This window comes from Podarcis raffonei, chromosome 4, assembly GCF_027172205.1.
Source record: "Podarcis raffonei isolate rPodRaf1 chromosome 4, rPodRaf1.pri, whole genome shotgun sequence".
In the NCBI taxonomy this organism is placed as follows: domain Eukaryota; kingdom Metazoa; phylum Chordata; class Lepidosauria; order Squamata; family Lacertidae; genus Podarcis; species Podarcis raffonei.
The window spans coordinates 36,176,671-36,200,433 of NC_070605.1; the positions used below are offsets into that span (position 1 = coordinate 36,176,671).

At 41.3% G+C, this 23,763-nt stretch overlaps 1 protein-coding gene across 2 annotated transcripts in view; it reads left to right on the forward strand.

Moving 5' to 3' along the window:
- NFKBIZ (NFKB inhibitor zeta) overlaps nucleotides 1-5,331 on the forward strand; it is a 34,564-nt gene extending 29,233 nt beyond the window's left edge. For both annotated transcript variants that reach the window (XM_053386235.1, XM_053386234.1), the window contains exons 9-12: nucleotides 756-925; nucleotides 1,681-1,791; nucleotides 1,931-2,098; nucleotides 3,520-5,331. In XM_053386235.1, the coding sequence (XP_053242210.1) occupies nucleotides 756-925; nucleotides 1,681-1,791; nucleotides 1,931-2,098; nucleotides 3,520-3,573 (503 nt within the window). In that variant the 3' untranslated portion in view covers nucleotides 3,574-5,331. The remainder of the gene's footprint in view (nucleotides 1-755; nucleotides 926-1,680; nucleotides 1,792-1,930; nucleotides 2,099-3,519) is intronic.
- The last annotated feature ends 18,432 nt before the right edge of the window (nucleotides 5,332-23,763 follow it).

Here is a 23,763-nt window from a genome sequence, read left to right on the forward strand (position 1 = left end):
TTTCTGTGTTGTGTTAGGCAAAGAACCTAACAAAAACATGCTGAATTTGTTGTTGTTGCTTCTTAGGCCCTTGGATTTCATATGGAATATTTTACAGGAATATTTTATTATTGACATCCACTTCAAAATAGAAAAATGCAAAGCAACATTTGGAGCAGGGGAAGGCAATCAGGGCCTCTACTAAATACTTTAAGCTAGTGAAATACTCGTTCATATTTGATCTTACACTTGATGCTCTCCAGTTCATCAATATACAAATCAGAGCCTGCTCCACTGTGTTGGAAAAGCAAGCCAGCTGGACATGATGGTAGCAGGATGACTGCCCCATGTAACTTAAGTCAAAAAGTTGGTGTGCCACTGTCAGGAGAGGAATCAAAAATCATAACTACCCATTGAAACCTGTGGATATCTTTTATTCTTTTCTTATTTGGGACAGCGGTATCTGGTAAACCTGAACTATATTTTTGTTAAGGGTATCTACACGTGGAAAGGCTTTTCAAAAATGTGTATACTTAATTCTACATCTTCCAGTTGCCAAGCAACTTTACCGTAGCTCTTTCTCTAAAGCGATGTTGGAAACAGGTTAAAAATCCTTTAAGGGTTTGCATTGCAAACAAACAAACGGCAGTTGAAACCTGGCTTACTGGTATTTGCGTTGACTAAAGTTTCTGAGTCAGTCATCGGAGAAGGGAGTCATTCAAAACAGTGTTGTTGTTGTTTTTAAAAATTGCTCACTTGTTGTGTTTCATTATTAGGTTTGACAGCATTGCACTGTGCAGTGGTGGCCCATAATGCGGTGGTACATGACATAGAGAGCCAGCAGTCACCTCACACTCCTGAGGTCCAGGAGTTAAGGTTGAAAGGCAAGAGGTTGGCAGACACCATCAAATTTCTCATTGAGATGCAGGCCTCTGTTGAAGCCAGAGTAAGTACGGCAAGAAAATCATGATAACAAGCCCAGATTTGTGTCAGTGAGTTGAGTCACATACTATTTTTTAGCGTCTGTTTCAGTGTCACATTTAACAGTTGATCTGCACCAGCTTCAGACAGTCTTCCTCAGTCTCCAGATGTTTTGGACTATTATCAGCCCTTGTCAGTAGACATGTGTAGGATAGGGGTATACATTCCATTAAATTTAATGGAACTAACATTGAACTGAGGCTGCAATTCTAAGCATACTTGGAAGTAAACCACATTGAAATCACTGGGGCTTATTTCTGAGTAAACATGCTTGAATTGTTTTGCGTCTCATTAATTTAATTGGGATTTCATCATGGGTGACTCTTGCTGGGTTGTGCAAACACTGATAAATCCAGTAGTAGACTGAAAGCTAGATTCTCTTGGGAGTCAAAGCTTGAATTACTTGGTCTTAATTATTCTAGAGTCATTGTGTCCCAATAGAAACTACTGTTAGACTCGGACAAGAGGAGATAAAGGTTCCAAACTTCAAATCCCACCCCAGCCTTGAATCGTTAGGTGCCCCTGTTATCCCCTAGATTCATCTTCTGTCTGTAAAATGGAAATATTAGTGGCGACCTCTGAAGTTGTAGGGACAAATAAAAGAAACTATGTAGAGCAGTTTATGTTTTCATGCAATTTATTATTATTTTTGGCATTTTGTAAGTGGTTCAGTGCTTATTGTGCAAAATTAACTGGGCTTTTCCCCATCCCCTTGTACAGGATCGTAAAAGTGGCCGTTCTGCCCTTCACTTAGCAGCGGAAGAAGCAAATGTGGAACTCCTTCGTTTGTTTTTAGAGCTGCCTACTTGCCTTTCCTTTATCAATGCCAAGGTACGTTACTGTTGAGCTAGCAGTAGAGATTAGCACAAAGCACTATGTCTAATTCAGCATGTAGCTGCTTGAAGGAACAAAGCATCCTGCATATACATTTTTTTAAAGAATAATGGTGTTTCTTTCATACCTCATCCAGGCGTACAATGGTAATACCGCACTCCATGTAGCTGCCAGCTTGCAGCATCGGGTGAGTCAGCTGGATGCAGTTCGCTTGTTGATGCGGAAGGGAGCTGATCCCAGTGCCAGGAACTTGGAAAATGAGCAGCCGGTTCACCTAGTACCTGATGGCCCTGTAGGAGTTGAGGTAAGAGATCCAGCTAGCTGGAGCTCTTTTGAAGTGTAGTGGGTGGTAATCAGGATGGACAGCTCTGTCAGTTTTGGCATCTTTCAGTCCCCCCCCCCCCCGTCTTAAGTTCAGTCTTCACATTTCCATATCTGTTTGCCTTACAAAAATAAAAATCTGCATCAAAACTCATCACCATTTTAGTGCAAATTTCTCCTAATATGAATTTGTGCAATGAATTTTTCCTAGTAATATATATATATCACCAATGCATGCATTATATGAATTTCAAAGGATAACTGTATTTCAATTTGCACACTGCAAATTAGGTGGGTTCACATTAAAATCCAGACTGAGCTGAATTCCTCCCTTATTCCTAGGTAGAAAGTTCATACTTTATTTTTAAGAAGAGAGTCTTGCTTTGAGAGTGTAATGTTTGGTTCTTTCTAATTATTGAGTTCTGTTGCTTATTTCCCTAAATGCCAAAAATGCAACTTTCGAAAGTGAACATTTTTTTCTTTCAAGTTACAGAGCATGGGTAATTTTAGCAGACTGCTAAAAAGATGTTGAGCAACTAAAAATAAAAATATGTGTGGTATCAACATAATTATGGACATAGAATCATAGAATTGTGTAGTTGGAAGGGAGTATGAGGGTCATCTAGTCCAACCCCCTATAGTGTAGGAATCTTTTGTCCAATGTAGGGCTCGAACCCATGATTTAAATTAAGAGTCTCATGCTCTACTGACTGAGCTATTCCAGTCTGTAAAGCTACGGATGTAAACATCAGTCTTTTGAGCTTGGGTTGATTATTTACCTTAATAATCCTTTACCTGAATAATCCTTGATGCCCTGTATGTTTCTTAGAAACTGCGTCATGGGCAGGTCAGTAAACAGCTAAACTATCACAATCCTGTTGACTTGACTGGCTGTACAGCTGTGGTGATGAAATCTGGCTTTTATACTATCAGAATTTATCTGGAAACCTAGTTGGATAGATAGCTTTGTTAATTTCAGTTGATGTGTAACTGTCAGCCTGGTACAGTCATACCTTGGGGTGAATACACTTCAGTTTAAATATTTTCAGGTTGCGCTCCACAGCGACCTGGAAGTAACAGAGCGCATTACTTCTGGGTTTTGCCGCTCGCGATGCGCAGACGCTCAAAGTGACATCACGTGCATGCACGGAAGCGGCGAAACGTGACCCACGCAGATGCACAGTCGTGTCTTACGTTCGCTTCAGGGTGTGAATGGGGCTCTGGATCGGATCCCGTTTGTATCCAGAGGCACCACTGTACTAGGCAGGTTTCCTTGGAAGTTGAGTCTCCTCACGTTCAATGAGAGTTAGGTGTTAGTAGATGTATTTGGAACTGTAATGTATTTTTTCATAATGTCAGAATCGGTGAACGTTGATAACCCGTTGTTTCTCTTTCGTTCTCCAGATAAGACGGGTCTTGAAAGGAAAAACGACTCAGCAGAGATCACCAGTCTATTAAGCTCAATGAGTGAACGATGACCTACGCTCGCTGTCAGTTAGGCAGCCGATGTTACTGTAAATAGACCATTTGTCCAGTGGAGGCAAATGTTAGTTGTTTCTATGAAACAAAAATATCTTGTTTACTATTATATAGTGGGTTAATGGCAACACTTCTGAACCAGATGGGAATGTTTCATACCCAGGTAGTTTGGATCAGTCTGAGCTGGTCCATTTAACTGACTTTACAACAGTAGTGTAACAAATATCAGGCAAGAATAATTGTTACTTTTCAAAAAGAAACTTAAACACTCTAGAGCTGTTGTTCATTACATGAAACATAAGCTTTTTAAGAATACTAACATAACATTTTGCAAGTAAACATTTATATCATACGTGTTTTATGCAGTACCATGTATAGGATGCTTTGTGATTTTCGAATTGTAATAGTTTGTTGCAGTTTGATACAGGACAAAACAATTTTTTAACTTTTAAATTTGAGAATTCTGTGTAGAATTCAGTAAAGTTTTTATAAGCATTTAATGGCTTTTATAGGTATGTTTTTGTTGAGGGAGTTGATACCTGTGTAGTCACCTTGCAGACTAATTTATGAAGGGAAGATTTATCATCTCAAGTTTTCCAGCAACAGTTTATGAAAACTAAAAAAAGAAAAGAAAACATTTTGGACTGGGTTTTTTTTCATTTTTAAGTTATTCTCTTTACATTTAATTGGAATAACATTTGGTTTTCACACCATTATATATTTTCCACTTCTTATTTCAGAGTTATTTCAGAGTTTCTAACTTAATAAGAAGCATTCATAGAGAGGTTAAAGTTGGTTCTTCATCTGTGCATTTCAGATAAGGGATTAAGCATTTTCTTGAGTATGTTAGGAACTGGATTTGCAAATGACACCAAATTAGTTTGAATAAAGAGCTCCAAATAGGCAAGAAAATGACAAATGAGATTCAGTGTAATTGTCAAGTGATTTACACTTGGGCATAAAGATCCCATTTCACATATACCCTGATGGGATCTAAATTTGCTGACCTCAGAGTAAATTGTAAAGGAAGTCTTGGCATTGTGATGGATAGCTCAATAAAAATGTCCCATCAGCCTTTGCAGACACCATGTCCAGTGGTCAGGGATGATGGGAGGTGGAAACTTCATCTTCAGAATGTTAGTTGCCTGGAAAGAAACAGGGTGTGAGTATCATTGCTTCATGCCCTGCATATGACTTTCCCAGAGGTATATGTCTGACGATGGTTAGAAATAGGGTGCTGGATTACATGAACCCTTGGAAAGATCCATCAGGGTTTGTCTTATGTTCATATGCTGAATTTCTCTCTCTGTTTTTGAATTGAGAAAAGTATTTCTCAGGGCTTTGCAGAAATTTAATTCTATTGTATTGTTTTTACCTCATAGGTATCGTAGACAGTCAAGTATTAATGTTTTAAGAATGGTAGTAACTGTTTTTGTTGTTGTTGACAATTTTCAAATTAGTACTTCAGATAATGTAGATAAAACATATTAAATACATTTATATAGTTATTTACTTATACAATTATGCAGCATGCTTTTAAGTCTACTCCCTCTGTACATTTACTGTTTCCTGAGTGACTATTCTGCATTGCATATCTTTTCCATAGTTATTCTGATCATATTGTTTGACCGAGTATGTCTTGTAGACAAATAATTGGAGCAATGTTATCTCCAAAGCAGAGCTTCTTCTTGTAATATCTGATACACATTTTGGAATAAAGTTGTTTAATCAATAGCATTGGCGTCTCATGATTTGGCTGACTGTTTTGCTGATATCCAGGCCTTCTTAAGGGTACAAGTTCAATAATCTGGGCTTTTTGACATAACATTGAACAAATAACTTTTCCTTTTCCAAGTGATAACAAAGGTTGTCTATAATCTGGAAGATGAACAGAGCATTTAGGAATTGGTACAGAACAGCACCTTGAGAGTCTCAGTGTTCCCCCACCTTCCCCTTATTAAATTCCAAAATTGTAGTCCTTGAGGATGTGTCTTGAAAATATGTAGTCAATGCTTCACAAAATCTTAAAAACCCACGGTTGCCAAGCATGATTCCTGATGGCTAGTCGGCAGAGTTATTGTATATATGCAGACATTTGTCTCTTTGCATGATTAACAGGATGAATTATGCAAAATCAGTAAGTACATATACAGTTGTTCAGTTTGATGAACATATTTCAGTCATCAATTTACAACAGCTTTGCACTGTTTCAGTAACTAGAGAAGCTCCTTTTGTGCCATTTAACTGGCAGTGCGACAACTGTTTTATACTATTGCACAGGTCCATTGTTTTGATCTTTGGTCCCTCTTCCCTCTTCCACCAAAGAGGCACCTTCCTACCAATCAGCTACTCTTACAATGCAGCATTTTTCTCATCATACACAGGAAGTTATCTTTAAGCATCGTCAGATCCAATCCCTCACCCTGAAAAAATATTTACCACACCAATACCGGAATATGTATCCAGCTGACCTTTCTGGGAAATCCTTCCCATGAAGAAAATGCTACAATGTCCCTTTGTTCCATTGTCTAAGGATAAAATAGGATTTAAAAGTTCCCCTAATGTCTAACATAAAGATACTTTCCTATAATAAAAACCTCTTACCCTATTCTTTGTGGCAACAGAGCACAAAACATTTCATCTGGAAAGCAACTGTTTAAATATTTACACTCTTATTATGCCTCCCTTTAATCTTTATTTCTGTAGGCTTAATTCACTTCTGACCTATGTCCCAGTTAAACTAAAATACTTGAACAAAAGAACCTAAGAAGAGCCTTCTGGATCATGCTAATGGTCCATCTTGTTTAGTGTTCCATTTTCACAATGGCCAATCAGATGTCCATGGGAAACCTGCAAGCAGTTTTCCTTGCAGAACTACAATTCCCAGCATTCTTAACAAACTAGAGTTCCCAGGATTCCATGCCTGGGGGCCCTGGGATAAGTGCTTTAAATGTATGATGTGGATGCGAAAGCACAATTTGAATAGTTTTCACAGCAGAGCCTTGTTAGAGATGTCTATCTACCTGTTCCATACCTTGTTCATAATATTATTCTGGTAAATTAATTGTTTCAGATTCTGATGTCTTCAGGTGTGGCAGAGCAGGCTGAGCCCTATAAGGAAACAGCAGCTTTTGATCTTATTTATTAGATTTCTTGCCTGTCCTCTGGGTGGGTAAGAAATGTAATAAATAATAATATGACAATTTCCCAAATTATGAGCATCAGGACATGGCCTGAAGAAAAATTGTGCAGGTTGGATGTCAGTGACCAAATGGCAGGCCACCTGGAAATTCCATAGGCACTGCTGTGTATTTCATTGTGTAGTAATAGATGTGAACAAATATATACAGTGGTACCTCGGCTTAAGTACTTAATTCGTTCTGGAGGTCCGTTCTTGACCTGAAACTGTTCTTAACCTGAAGCACCACTTTAGCTAATGGGGCCTCCTGCTGCCGTGGCGGCGTTAGAGCACAATCTCTGTTCTCATCCTGAAGCAAAGTTCTTAACCCGAGGTACTATTTCTGGGTTAGCGGAGTCTGTAACCTGAAGCGTATGCAACCCGAGGTACCACTGTATATATGTCTTTTGCAAAATAAAGCATCTCTCCCTTTTTACTTTTTTTTTTTTGCACACACAGTTCCATTTAATGTATAAAATCCGTATCTGCAATCCTGTGCCCTCTTTCCTCACTTGCACGTACATAAATTGAACTAACATTCCAGGGAAGGTTGCCGAATTATAAATGTAAAGAAAAAAACCTTGTATAGAGAAACAGTAGGCTCCCCCCCCCACATCTTTTACACTGAATTAAGTCTTCTCTCAAATTCAAATCTTAACAACCTTGCAGTTGGATCCATTCCGCAGTTTGTGATCTCATCTTTTCTAGCACATGCCTGTATATTAGTCCAAATTAAGCTCTAATTAACAGGAGTACCTCTGCTTCTTAGTGGTGGCATAGGAGGGTTATCAGTAGGTGAAGTGCTTTTGCACTCAGCACTTCCCTGCCTCCCACATTCCATGCTGGAGCAAGAGCCAAGTATCGAGATGAACTGCGAGTGAAGCCCGTTCCCCCTGTCCCTGGTGTGTGTGTGGGGGAACTAGCATGGATAATGACCCTCAATCATCCTTGTTTTTCCTTTGCCAACGATCTGCTGTCGTGGGAGCTGCCTCCATTAAAGCAGACCGGAACTGGAAAGCCAAAGGCAGGCCTGTTTTAATCAGTGGTAGAAAATACTGTCAGGACTGAATTCCCCAAACTGAAAATCATAGTGTGTTGGAGGATCACAAGGTAGGGTGAAGAATGGGCCAGGAGAAGACTCCAGTTGAACTCCGACAGAGGCAGAACTATTATGTGTTCCTAAGCTCATGGCAGGGGGAAAAACATAGGTGGACCCAGTGCTGTGTTCCCTCATAGAGGACAAAAGAGCTCCACAGAGACATGGGTGTTCCAGCAATTCTCACAGGTATTCCCACCACCATCATCACAGAATTTCCACATCACCCGCCTTGCCCAACAAAGCTTGCGTGGGACAAGTATGGAGGAAGCACCTTTCTGCACACACACCATATCTGCACCACACATCTAAAGCACTCTTATATGAGTTTGAACAGTCAAGGCTTCCCACAAAGAATCCTGGGAACAATAAGCTACAGTCCCCAAGATTCTTTGAGGGAAGCAATGAATGTTTAAAGTGGTATAAGAGTGCTTTAACTGTATGGTATAAATGTGGCCTCTGTCCCCAATGCATCAGCATGTGAGACGGCGCACTGAGGCAAAATTTGGGAACATGTAAGTGTGCACTTTGAGTTAAAATGCTGCTGGTGCAAGTTAAAATTCTGGCAACCAGTCCCACATTCTGTCTCATACTCAAAGCATTCTGGGAACTGACTGAAAAGTCAGAAAATTAACAGTTCTTTTCTGGTAATTGGCATATCTAGAGGGACTAGAAATAAGCAGACTTTATGGTTTTGGTTCTAGGGTGCTAATGTAGTAGGAAGTTTAGAAAGGATGTATTAAGGATGACATTTCCTTCTAACAACGAGTGAGAATATTTTTAATAAAATTGTAAGTTAATTTTATTTGTCTTACAATTATTATTTTAAACACTTCAACATTGATTGGCTAAAATGGAAATGATTGATCATAATTCCTTTTAATAGGCTGATAGCTCTAAAATTTACATGATTGTTTTGATTTTGAATCATGAAATCACTTTTGCACTATAATTTCACAATCTGAGAATATTACTTCAAGTCCTTCCCATATTTTTACATCTCACATGGAAAAGATTAATGTGAGAGCCGCAGGCTTTAATTGGAAGTTCAATCACCCCTAAAGCTTAAACTAAAGTTTTAGGAGTGATATCTAAATGGTAGTCATATTCATGGTAAACCCACCTGTCCTCAGGGACTTAACTAACTTATCTACTGATTTCAAAACATCCACTTGGATACCACCCTAGTTTGAGTCTATTCAATTTGCGAGAGCCAATGTATTTGGTAAAGCATAAAGGAAAATACGTTTATGTATATGCCAAGGGTACTTTGAGTGTACCCTTAATAATCTACTCTAATGGGAAATAAATTCTCATTAGAAATCAATTCCTATGTCTAAAGCACCACAGGAAAATAATTAATGTCCAGTGCTAAAGATGTGGCTATGCTAAAGATCCATGAACATGTAAAATTGATGGCATCTGTTTTGGTTGATTCAATGTTCTTGTTGATGTCATATTTCATTTAAAGGGCCCCCAGGCTCTTTGCTAGTTATGGCCTAGTTTACTGCCAGCAAATTACCTCTCCCCTTCTTGTCATCCTTAATTATAGCCACTTACAGCTCTTTAATTAACTGGCAGTTTTCCTAGCGCTTGCCACCCCAGTCAATTTCTTCTCCCACTCTTCTCTTTAGATTTGTCAATTCCTCTGTTGGAACAGTCATTATCTGCTATTATCTTCTCTCGTGATTATTCTTTATATGGCCCATCAGAGTATGGTACAGCTGATCTTATCCAAGTCTTTGTAGTTAGCATCTATAACACTCAATAAATCCCTGTGTTACACCCTATCACTTAATAAGGTTACTCTGAAGTCCCATTGATTTTTCATTGATTTCAGTGTCTTAACTTTCAAATAAGCAAGTATGCTAAGGATTGCAGCTAAAGAACATGGCACATGAGCTATGATCAAATGAAGTGATAGCTTAATTAACTTAGAAAGCAAGAGGAACCAACACCCACTGATGCTATTGCTTCAGCGGTACCTAAAAGGCAAAACTTAAATGCAGTTGGATTAGTTTATGGCTCCTCCAGATGACCTATTTATTGAGTGTTCAACCTGATTTGTTTGCACGCAACTTACATGGAGGTTGTATTATATACAATATTTGTTGAGCATTTGTTCTGATTAGTTTGTGGGGAGGTTAACATTCATCCTAATTTGCTTGTGGGGTGTTTCGATGTATTCCCTTTAATCATTTGTTCATTCATTCCGCACTTCGCAATACAGTTCCCCATTACTTTCCTAACTGCAAAAAGTCAAGTTTCTTTTTAAAAGTGTTGAGAGTTGCAACAGGCATGGCTCAGTTCAGGGCCCATGTGGATTGTAGACAAGGGTCTTGGAGTTATGCTCCATTGATCGTCAGTGTCTGGATCCTCAGGAGAAACAATATCTTCTACAGCTTGTACTCTTGTAGAATGTCTCCTCCCTTTGATTCTAATCTCCACATCATATTTCAGTGCTTGTCCAGCTGTTTAGAAGATGAAGCCTTTATGTCAGGAATGGGAACCTATGACATTCCAAATGTTGTTGGGTTACATCTCTCATCATCACTGACCATTGACCATGTGGGTGGGGCTGATGGGAGTGGACTCCAGCAACATCTGGCATGCCACAAGTTACCCATTTTTGCTGCTTTATGATGTGGAATGCTCATGGTTTTGTTGCATACACCACAATTTAAATCTTCCCTCAAAATAGCATGTCTCCAACTTTTACATAAGCTCTGTTATTTGAAGAAGACCAACATTAACTACGTCACAGTTGGCTAATTTGCTGCTGGTTTTTGGAATCCAGCTCCTACCAGTGCCAGCCAGCATGACAGATGGTCAATAACGATGGGACTTGAAGTCCAGCAGCATGTTGAGGAGCAGAGGTTCACCAGCCCAGGTCTACATATTCAACAAGAAATACACAAAGTAGAATTCAAAGTATCCCTGTGATTGAACTTGTCAAAATCAAGAGACTTGGCATGAATTACATATTTACATATTTAGCTATCACCTAAGCCTATGGGCTTTTACAATCTCTTCAAAGCCTTCTCTGAAGACCATTTGGAAATCTTTGGCAAGGTGATACATTAATGGCACTCATATTATCACTGATTTATTCAGTATGGCTTAAAAGTTGTCTTTTGTAACAGCTACCCATGTAGTAGTACATCTTTAAATGAGTGAAAGAAAACAGACCATTTCCGACATAATCGTTGAAACGTATTTATTTGCAGGAGTAGATAACGGCTACAAATGTTGCCCTGAATGACAAACATCACACAATCTCTTTGAATGTGTGGTGGCCTCATTTCAGTTTTCTAAACAGTTGACATCATCTTTGGCGAAGAGCTCAAAGGCTGACTATGAACAAAACCGTTTCCTCTTAAGATGCTTCCTCAAGGCTAAGGCAATGATCAGAACTCTGGTAGGCTTATTCTCTAAGTAAATACAATTCCATTGCCTGCAGCATTTTATGTTCTTCCAGAATCAAATTTTGAAAGAGATAATGTTGCATGCCACCACAATCTTGGAGTGGTGCAAGCTTCCAAGGGATCCAGGTGCCTACCCAGGGTTCAATTTCCTTGGAAGGAAGGAAAGCAGAGACTGTGGTGTCTTTTATATATGGTTTATTTACACATATATACAACCTGAGCCTATGCTGTAGCGGCTCACACCATTAACACTCCCAGAGGGTCTTGCTTTCCCCATAGCCACAGCCTTACTTTCCAAAAGAAATCAGGCATGGCTCTGTCTCCCAGCTGCTCAGCCTTCTTCCAGCGCCTAGCTTCTAGCTCACACATCTTAACTCTGGCTTTTGTCTTTCTAACTACCAGAGAGTTGAGGAAGGCCCACCCATTTGTCTTCTGCACACAGCCACTTCCTTTGTTACCTTAATCATTGGCTCCTATTTCCTATCACAAAACTTGCCTGGCTAGTCCAACACTTGAATCCTTGTTGGATTCGGAAATTAGAAGGGACTCAGGAATACAGCCTACCCCACTGGAAAAATAAAAACCCTCACTAGACTAACTTGTGTGCCTTAGTCCCCAACTACAATACTGATTTATTTCTTTGTTAGAGTTCTTGTAAGGTTTACCAAGATAATGTATCACGGGAAGTGCCTTGAATGTTCTAAAACCCATCATTACCATCAGTACGTTAATGAGCACAATGAGAGTTCTTACTCAACAAATGCATAAATTGTGCCCCCATGCACTATACGCCTGGTATATTTCAATCACGTTCTCCATTTGTTGGCCCATCAGATCAAAACCCAAAGACTCTTCATGTATGCCAAAACTCCTATGAATCACATGCGGAGGTGGAAGAAAGCAGGTTGTGAAGCAGCATAGACTGGCACAGTGAGTCACTAAGGTGGAGTGCTGGCCAGAGAACAGAGGAGATGGGTGAAGTATGCAAAGCTTGGATGTAGCCCAATGCCTTTCTCTGCCTTGGCATGTTGTGCGTGCGATGAGGAAAGGGCTGAGGGAAGTTTTTCTTCGCTTTGGATCTGTTTCTCCACCGCCGTGGGATCGTTTTTTGGTGGAGCTCGCTTTGCCAGCAGTGCCATGAGGAAAGCAACCTAAACGCCAAAAGTTCTCTGCAACGAGGCTCAGCTTGTTCTGCCCTCTGAGGTGTGCTTTGTGTATCCCTCCATTTTGCCTTGCTCTCACGCAAGGTGATCATTACAAATAAAAGCAAACGTTTTAGTACCTGAACTTTATTGCCGTTCTTATCTCATTCATACTTACAAAGTCTGAGCGAGGCTAATCTTCCGGGTTCTTATTTTATACACGGAGAACTGAGGTTGAAAGGTAGCAAAGTCCCCAGGGGCAGGGAAGCTTGCTAAAATGGAGTTACAACCATAACTTCCTACTTCTAGTCTAATTCTCAAGCTGCCAAATTTCTACAGTTCTTAGCATGGTATTATGTCCACACAGACATATGTTAAGTTCTTCTGCTGAGACCCTCCATCATTAAGTGTGAAGTCACACATATCTCTGACAGAGCTACAATTCCTAACACCCTCAACAAACTACAGTTCCCAGGATTCTTTGGGAGAAGTCATGTGCTTTAAATATATGGTGTGGAGATGGTGAAGTGATGCCTGCTAGGGATTGTGCCTTTTCTGTGATTGGACTTCATCTATGGAATTGCCTCCCCTGCCACATTTGTCAGGCTTCCACTCTCTTTATCTTAGATGCCCTGTTCAAAACCTTTTTGTTTTGCCCATTTCCAGTTGATTGGCCAAGTGATTTATACAGTGGCATCAGGTTCATTGCCTGTAGCTGAACTCTTATTTATATTAATTTCCTGAGTCCAAAGTGAAAACACCATGTTTGAAATAACACCCTGTATTATCCTTGATCAAGCAATTGCCTCCTATTAATCTAACACTTCAAGCAGAAATCCATGGCACCCAATACAGCCACAAAGCTCTAGACTTACAATCTCTAGGATGCAATCAATCATTTCTTTCAGGAGCTGTGTGACACTGATAGCTCTGAGAGCTCATATTGCAGTGACGTTGCAATGGAGTTTGGCCTTCTACCCTTTGTCCTCTCCTTTCTTCCTCTTGTCTCATACATACTCGGAATATGCAAGGCTCTGAGTGATTCCACATGATCTGTTTATTGAACATTTGCTCTGATTTATTTGCAAGAAGATTAGACAACAGTTGGCTACTTAATGAGCATTTATTCTGATTTGTTTGCAGAGAAGATAGGTGACATTGCAAGTGGTATCCCGCACTTTCCTTATCTCAAAAAGTCCCATTGTTTGGGGAAGCATATTTGTTATGCAATGCCGCTCAATTATAATTGTGCATTCTGAATTTGCTGGTACATGTTTCAATCCCACTCAAAAAATAGTGACAATCTGGAAGGTCTCTAGATATGGGACTGTTTACTTAATTGCTGTAGCAAGAGGATGAGGAAAGGGAAATTTACTCTCTACTGATTCCTCCCCTGGGTGCATTTAATAAAAAAGAACCCCTTGGTGATTGTCAGGTAAGGTTATTAGAGGCCCATCCTATCAGTCTATCCTGTAAGAGTTTTATAGAAAATTGTTTTATAGAAAACAGCTTGTGTATGGCTATGCAGATCCCAAAGTAAATCGTAAGTAGAGGCTTCATTTAATATTGAAAATGAAAGAGGGCACCACTAGCATCAGCTGCTATCACATAAATCCCCTGCTTGGGTGAAAATTTTCAAACTATTTCCGATGCCCCCCATCACCTCCAGGTTTCAGGGCTTAAATGAACACCACCAACCTGTAATTACCAAAAGTTTTCACCTCTCACACAGGTTTATAATCAAGGCCCCAGTTCTTCTGTTCTATTTCAGTTCCCTCTCCACCTCCTGACCACATCCTCTGTTTCTTTAACATGCAGCTAAAGGATTTACAGAACTGTAGTTCATTGTGGTCAATCATGCAAGGTTCTCGTACTCATTATGATGTAATAGCAGCAGGAGAGCTTCCGCCTTTTGATCCTTGATTTGAGTCAAGGTGTGGCATAGTCTCCCCTCTCCCGCCCCAAAGAACACATAGATGATCTGACTACACTGTTCAAGGGCAGATTTCATTAGAAGCATGCCCTCCAACATTTCTCTGATGAAAAATAGGGACATCCCATTCCATCATGATAATTTTACTATTTATACCCCACACATTCTGATCTCAGCCACTCAAGGCAGCTTCCAGCATATAAAAAACATAATAAAACATTAAACATTAAAAAAACCCCTTCACTATACAGGATTGTCTTCAGATGACTTACTGGTCAGATAACTCCATCCCCTCCAATATTTCTCCCATGAAAACAGGGACATCCTACCATACCCTCCAACATCTCTCCAATGAAAATAGGGACATCCTAAGGAAAAGCAGGACATTCTGGGATGAAATCAGAAACCAGGATGGCTTCTCTAAATCAGGAACATCCCTGGAAAACAGGGACACTTGGCAAAGGAGAAATCTAGGCTATGCTGCTACTGGCTTGTGAATATTCCATGTTTGAAAAGCATCTGTCAAGCTCCTCTACTCAAGGGACCTTACACAAAAACATTGCATGTCACGGAGCCATGTAGGTGTGTTTCAGGATGTGAAAGCTACAGCCTACTTGTGGCCCATGACACACCGATCACATGTAACAGAATATCAAAACTGATCAATATTATTCTGCATAAACTCTGTGTGGCTGCCCTTGAGGAAACCAGAATGTGACTACTTGGGTGGCATATTTCAGTTCCACACTCTGCCATTTGTATCCCTACCATAATTTGTAATTTGCATTCCCCCAGAAGTGACCTCCTCAAGAGTTCTTAAACTCAGTGCTATTTTTCTAGAAAAAGAGGCGCCGGACCTCACCATGAACACCTCCCTTGTTCTCTTTTGATGGCAATGGTGCCCACCTGAGAGGTGCCGGAACTGAGTTCCGTCTGGTTCTGGCTGAAAAAAAGCTTTGCTCCATGGAACATAGGGAGCTGCCTTATATTGAGAGAGGAAGCAGCTCCTGGTTAATGTCAGGAGGAGGAAGAGGAGGCTGAACATGGAGCCAAGAGTGGCACAGTGCAGCTTCAGTGGCCAGCAGCTCCTCCTCTTCCCCCTGCTGTGTAAGGGAAAGATGGGAAAAGCAGCCCCCAACTGGTGGGGGTGACAGGAAGAGGAAGTTGAGCGAGAGAGAGGAGGAGCCACCAGCCATTGAGGCCATGCTGCCGCTGCATTTGGCTCCACCCCCTGGCTCCTTCTTATGTGTCTTGTGCTACATCCCGATGTCACACATGCACAATCAGCCCCCTCAGACCTCTGCACAAGTTGCCACCTCTACCCCAATGGATGGGCTGAAGAGCTGGGCACATTAGCCATACTCTTCTATCCCTGCTTTGAGCAGGAAGGTTTGAAGTTGGATGGTAAGTGTGTTAGGAGAGGTGGGTTAGAAATCTGTTAAATAAATGCACAAATAATGATGCATGCCTGACTCAGCCCTTTGTTCTCATTAATTCTACAGCTACATGGGTTAGTTAGAGACAGACAGACTTTCACACATACTCAATTGTTCTCTATTGACCTTCTCCCTCTGGGCAAATCTAAAATAGATTGTGTGTGCATCTGGGAAAAGTATGGAGCAATGGCTCTAGATAACTCTTATCTGACATGCTAATAAACGTAAACGTCTGTCATGTGCCATAATTTTTAATACATGCATGTTTATCTTTCAGATATTGTTAGCGCTTGTTACTGCAAATATTGCCTTTCCATGTAATGACTATATTGTGTGTTATGCCAAAGCACATTATGACTATCCTAAATTAATGATTGTCTATAATTTTGTAAATAAACAAAAGCTGGAGAAGTTCTGTTAGGCTTTTATTTTTATTAATTTCGGTGGGTGTACTCTGAATAAAAGCTAGTTGTATACAAACTGTGGATGGATTTTAGGAAAGTGAAATAACATGTTTTAAGATTAATTAAAGTCTCATGAACTAAAAAGTGAAAAGTTGCATACATTCTGTGACATGAGTCTGTCATGGATCCCAGTAAAAGGAAGTTCAATGCGGTCATAAACAGCGTAGATCTGCACTGGAGCACTCTGTTGCTAAAGCTTTGAGCTAAAACAACTTCATCTTGATCTCCTTATGAGCTTTTAGATGGGATCATTCTTGGTCTCGAAGAGTAACAGATGTGCACAGGATCTCTCCAATCAAAAGCAAAGTCTGTGGACAAACAGGCAACAATTTTCCTTTCACACTTCATTCATATTTTTGGACATGCATGGGCCTCATTTTTAAATCCATCCACTGCAACATTTAAAGAAACAACTCACCCAATAAAACTTCAATATTTATTCAGCCATAATAGTGTTCAGTCAACCAAAAAGGGAGATAGCCAATATGTATATAGCAGATTGGGATTGCATCCATTGGTCTCACCCCTGACTGCCACTCAGTGAAATGGCAGTTTTGGATGATTGAAGCCAGTACATTTCTATTCCTGTGCTGTAGGTGCTTGATTTGTACCTAAACATGGAAGTTAGAATCATATAATTGTAGAGTTGGAAGGGTCCCTGAGGGTCATCAAGTTCAATCAACCCTTTGCACTGCAGGAAACTCGTGGTTCCCCATCCAATTTGAAACCATACCAGACCCTGCTTAGCTTTGCAAATGTGCTAGCAGTTTTCTTGCTGCACCACATGGGACTGAAAATGGTGCATAGAAGCATCTGCTTCCCAGTATTCGATGTCTGTACATGCATGTTCATCATTTGACAGTTGCAACTTCAAGTGATGACCTGTGAATGTCAAACAGCTTAGTGGTTCCAGTTTCATATTTTTCTGTGAAAGGAATGCTTTAGTTAAATTCCCAAAAGTTGCTTTTCAGGGTGCATTTAGGTTTTATAATCTGTGGGTGGAGTTTGGCACATTACTGAACTGCATGTTTCATGTTTAAATTTATACACACAAACACATACTCCACTTTTTTCTATAAATCTTCTCTTCATGCTTTAGCACACACGAACTCTTTAACCTTACCATCTTGCAATTTGCATGAGCAATTAATTGCCATGCCTAGATTTACCGTACTGTAGCCGCCTCTTCAGGTGAGTCACATGAACATTACATGCTTTCCAAACCCTCTCTCTGTTTATTAAGGCCATGAGGTAGTTTCGATTGACAGGCAATAAAGGAAATATGCAAAAGGAAACAGAGCCAGGGGATGTTTCATAGTCACATAATATAGTGTGATATAGGTAAATCAGAAAATGGGTTTGAATCTACTTACTATGGTTTGCATTTAAAAAATGTAAAAAAGGAAACCTTGGAAAGTTTGCTTGTTACAGTATCTGTTAAGGAAAACGTCAGAAAGGATCTGGTGTGAGGGCATTTGTACCTATGCACTTTTCAATTGTAAGCTGTTTTGAGTTTGCTTTTTGTTAAAACAAAACAAAACAAAACAAAGAAAGACTAATGGCAATGATAATAATGCCACTCTATTGCAGAATGAGTGCAGCCAAACACCTAATTGCTGTAGAGCTACAGTTGCACTGATCAAGGTATTGGCATGAGTTGGATATGGAAAGAAAGGGGCTGTAAGGGAGCAGGAAGATGTAGTGTCCTAAGAGAATGGCAGTGTCAGTCCGAGACATTTTGCAGAGCAAAATGGAGTCCATATGGTGCTCGCTCCCTGCTAGGGTCAGCACTTTTAAAAGTCTGCTGCAACATTCAGACATCAGTTCCTGCTTTCATCTCTCTCACCCACCCCCATTTAAAGTGCTGCCTAAAGCAAATTGCTTCACGCCGCTGCATGGTAGGACTGGCCCTGGAGAATGGTGGGAACGCAGCACTTCCCAACATTGTTGATTGTCAGTGGTGGGAAGTGCTGCATGGAAGGCTTTGCGAGCACCACTGATCAGCCGATCAGTTGTGCCGCAACGCCCCATTTGTCCAAGCCCTGTTTTTACCTGATCCACATTGAATGTCCAGTGTAAGGAAGCTAATGTATATGTAGCTCATATGTGGTCACTTTCACAAGAGAAGAAGAGATGGCTGACGGCTGATTTATTGCTGCTTCGCAATCTGTCTTCTAGTATAAGTTATCTGCTAGGGCAGCCAAGGCAGCTTCTGAACCATGCTGAAAGCAAGAATGAAAGGAATTAATATAATTGACTTTTTCCAGGAAAGCATTGAGGTGGATTGCTACCATGCACCTTAACACCTCACCCAAGAGTGGAATAGCAAACAGTATTTGCTAAAATACCCCCTCCCCCCCCAAAAGATCCCTTCTTTAGTATAAATAGACTATGGCCATCTTGCAGAGAGGCACCAACAACTTCTACCATATATTTGGATAGCAACATGTAATTTTTTAATTAGAGAAGAATGCCAGGAGTTGCAGTCTTGTGGTCAGTCTTGTTCCTCCAGAGCTCCTGTGTCCACATCCTAAGGCTGAACAAACTGAAAGGCATCCATAACAACCTGATAAGATGGTGCAGTAGATGCCTCCACAGTAACCTCAGACAACCAGTCCAACTTGGAGAAGATGCAAGCAATTTAATCTACAAAATGCTTTGCGAACTAGTCACAGTCCCTCCCAGGGACTAGGTTGTGAACGTCCCAATGTAACTTGGAACAGCTGTGTTGGAGATATTGAGAATATGAAATGGCGGTGGAATTCAGTGGTGTGCAGTGAATTTTTGTGCGTGTAGGGGACCAGTTAGGGTCAGAGGCACCAGCTTGCAAGGGCGATGGGCGGAGGCAACATCCCATGCGTGATGTCCTGCCATCTTGCCATGAGCATTGCACCTCCTTCCTGAAGCCAAGCAAAAGCTTCCTGGGCTTTGAGAACGAGGCACCAGGCCTCGTAATACTTTAATATGCTAATTTACCAAAAACATTTAGGAGACTAGCCTAGTCCCCCTACTGACTACACGCCACTGGTGGAAGTCTAATTGTTTCCCTGCCACCATCATCATAAAGTAGTCACTAAAATGGGTTTTGGTTCACGAGTCTTATATTAAAAGGCAACACTGAAACCATTAACACTGTAGAAAAAGGCACAGTGTGTTGTGTGAGCACATCTCCTTGTGTTTTAAATCCACTCCCTGCTGATTCACCCATGTCTTACTTAGTTAAAGTGGGTTCTTTCCAGTTTGATAATCATACTAAATTAGGAAGATCATCTATGCCAAACTATTGTCCTCAGTGACACTTACGAAGCATTGGATTTCCATAAGTGTGAGTGTAAGGAGCTCTGTTGAAGCCAATTAGATATGGAGTCATAATTTTCTTTTTTCCTTAGCTTAGGTGTTTGCTAGGACAACTTAGTACATACCTCCAACATGGTGAAGCAAAAAACCAGGCCACTGTCTTACGGGGTCGCATTCCTGTGTGAGTGACTCACATGAAATTGCAGCCTTGAAAGACATGCTTTTTAAAGGCCTGCCACCCAAAAATGCACGCTTGGGGGTGCCACATGGGATTGTGGCCCGGGGGAAAAGTGCTTTTTTCAGGACGAGATGGTAGTGTGAGATTGTGGCGCCCAAAATGGCCACCATGCTCTCGCACAAAAAAACAAGGTGTTCTAGTTTTCTTGGGACAGTTGAGGGGCATGCTACTGAAATTTAAGACCCCAAGGTCCACCATTGAGCTAGTATGGCACTCTTGCCACTGCATTTGCCCAGTGCTGACCTCCCTGCTGTGTTCTTTCCCACTCTTCCTTTCAGTAAGTGACAGTGAGGTAAATGCTTCTTCCCTATCCCGGCATATGCTATTGCCTCAGGTCCTGGAGCTGGCTCTGCTCATTTAGGCAAGTTGTTAGATGGCCCTGTTGAGGAAGCAGTACACAAGATCTTCATGTGTCAGTTAAGCAACACGTTCTTTCAATATTATTCAATATTCAATAATGACATCGCAGTTCCCTTTTTAAAAATGACCTAATGGATTCACTTTGTGTAAGCAGTATTTGAAACAATGTTTCCAGGCTAGTTGGTTCTTCACTTGCGTGGGTGGGGATGTCTCCGCTAGAGCCCCTGACATTTCCCTCTTATTCTCCCACATGGGTGCATTTTGGTCAAATTTCTGGTCAAATAACAGTTTCTCTTCCCTAATACAAGTAACACAAGAAGGGGCTCATCTTTTTCTTTTTGTGGTGCCTACAAAGCTTCCCTTGCACACATTGGCCACTTAGTGCCCTGCCCAGAGACTTACTTGTTTTATCGATTTGCAATTTCAGCTTATTCTTATGCATGGATACTTAGAAGTATGTCCCACTGAGTTCATGCTTCTTTATTGTGTGTGTGTGTGTGTGTGTGTGTGTGTGTGTGTGTGTGTGTAGAGAGAGAGAGAGAGAGAGAGAGAGACAGAGAGAGACAGGAAGAATATCAAGAAAAAAAGTGGTGCACCTTTGAAGGTGACCTGGAAACTACAACTAATCCAGAATGTGGCAGCTAGACTGGTGACTGAGAGTGGCCACCGAGACCACATAACACCGGTCCTGAAAGACCTACATTGGCTCCCAGTACATTTCCAAGCACAATTCAAAGTGTTGGTGCTGACCTTTAAAGCCCTAAACGGCCTCGGCCCAGTTTACCTGAAGGAGCGACTCCACCCCCATCCTTCAGCACTGAGGTCCAGCACTGAGGGCCTTTAGGTGGTTCCCCCACTGCAAGAAGTGAGGTTACAGGGAACCAGGCAGAGGGTCTTCTCAGTAGTGGCGCCCACCATGTGGAACACCCTCCCATCAGATGTCAAGGAAATAAACAATTCTCTGACTTTTAGAAGACATCTGAAGGCAGTTTTTAATGTTTGATGTTTTGTCGCTTTTGGGGAAGACTTCTGTTTACTGAAGAAAGTTCCACACAAAGAAGGAAAACCTATGAATGGATAATGGGCGGGGTATAAATAAGAATAAGAATAAGAATAAGAATAAGAATAAGAATAAGAATAAGAATAAGAATAAGAATAAGAATAAGAATAAGAATACATAATAAAAGCAGCATAAATACAGTCATTTGCCAATCCCATTCTAATCACAGCAAAAAGGGCCAGTCAGTTGCTTTTTCTGTGAATGGACGTTTGCTCCTAGTCAGCATTAAATGGCGGGGTTTCCCAGGAAAAGCAGCTGGGCAAATGAAAAACCACTTGGACCTGTGCCTAAAGTGCATGGGACAAGTGGAAACCTCTCAGACCTATCCTTGCTAGACACGGAACAAGTGGAAGTGTGGATGAACCCTTCTTTCCATTATTTGTTAAACATATTTGTAGTTTTAAAAAACAAAGGTAAAAGCCTCAGCGCCTAGGGCTTGCCAATCGAAAGGTCGGCGGTTCGAATCCCCGCGGCGGGGTGCGCTCCCGTTGTTCGGTCCCAGCGCCTGCCAACCTAGCAGTTCGAAAGCACTCCCGGGTGCAAGTAGATAAATAGGGACCGCTTACTAGCGGGAAGGTAAACGGCGTTTCCGTGTGCGGCTCTGGCTCGCCAGAGCAGCGATGTCACACTGGCCACGTGACCCGGAAGTGTCTCCGGACAGCGCTGGCCCCCGGCCTCTTGAGTGAGATGGGCGCACAACCCTAGAGTCTGTCAAGACTGGCCCGTACGGGCAGGGGTACCTTTACCTTTATAGAAACTGTTCAGATATTAAGCAGTAAATGAATATAATATAATAACAAATGAAGCCATTAGAAGTGGACATTATGGAATTTGGAGCACAATGTCACCAGTATGCTGCATTTTTCCATAACATCTGAAACAAGTGTAGCTATAAAGACCTGGACTTTTGTCTCCATCCCACAGAGTGCTATATGGAGGTGAGGGCCAATAAAGTGAACTTGAATCGTGGCCAGATACAGGTGCCATAGTGATTCCTGTGCCCAGGGCTGCATTCCCTCTGAATAGGCCTCCCCATCCCAAACCCTGGAGCCAGCCCTTCTGCTGTTGTCAATAAGACGAATGTGATGCATTTTTCTGTGCAGGAAATTGCATAATTAAAGGTTAGTTTTCAGCCAAGAGTTGAAATCCTTCTAATGCTCCCATAATCTCTAAGCAGCTCTGCTGTTTACTTTATCTGCTGTTATTTCTTCATCAGCTGTACTGCTGGTATCTTGTAAGCTTCTTTAAGAATCCAGGGGAAGGCTTGAGTTCTGACACCCATTGTATGACAAATCCTTTCATTTGACGTATTTCCCCCCAGCCCCATCAGATAAACTATATGAAGCCGTTAATCATGGTCAAATGATGCAAATGCTTCAGTCCAGTTTCTTTCTGTCTCACTACCTTGTGTGGAAGAACTACAGCTCTTCAAATGCTTTTCTAAAAATTCAGTGGGGCAGAACAGATCGATATTTTCCAAAGCTGTATAATGCTATGCTGTATAGTAGATGCAGGACTTTTTGAAAAAAATCATACTTGCCAAATAACAGATGTAGCAAACTTCATCCATTCATAGGTTTTTCTTCTTTGTGTGGAACTTCAGAAAATGGAAGTCTTTCCCAAAAGAGGAAAGATAAACTTGAGCACACACACACCAGGCCTGTGCAGAACCTGTCTGAGGCCTGGGGTGGGAGTCCCCGGTCAGCTAGGAGGTATGGGACATTTGGGGCATGAGAATGTGAGTCCGGCAGACACCTGGCAGTCTTAGCCCTCTGAGGCCTGCGGCAAGTTCACCCGACTGCCCCCCTGGCACGGACCTGACAGACACACATACAGTGCACAAACAGGCAATAAGGATGCAAATAAACAAAACAAAAATATCCAGGAAATTCATGTAAGGGTAGCTCAGTGCAGAAAAAAATGAAAATGAATTTACAGGAAGTAGGAAGGAGCCTTTAGGGAGGGAGTGAGTATGGTTTGTGTGTGCATGTGTGGTGAGGGGCACTACAGCTGTGAACCTTGAGTTACAAATGTACAAGCATTACTAGGTAAAGGTAAAGGGACCCCTGACCGTTAGGTCCAGTCACGGAAGACTCTGGGGTTGTGGCGCTCATCTCGCTTTATTGGTCGAGGGAGCCGGCTTACAGCTTCCGGGTTATTAGCTTTCTTCAAAGAAATATTGATGTGTATGCATTGTACTGGTTCTAACTAAACCGTTTCAGTTTAGATACATTCTGCATACAATACTATTTACTCTGACTCCAGTGTGCTCTCACTGTTGATGTTGGAAGCAGAGTACACATGGCGCTAGCCACTGATAAAGGGTTTCCTGTTTCCTTCTACATCACCACGATCCATATCTATCCTGTAGTTTTTCAAGAAACACAACTGTTTGATATGTTTCCCCTCAAAGTGGCTTCAATCCAATTTGAATACATAAGCTGTGATTATGCATACATTTTAGAGAGCCTTTGCATGTGCACAGTTGACAGCGCATGTGCAGATCACAGCTTCATTTAATAGGAGTTCAGGAGGCGTGG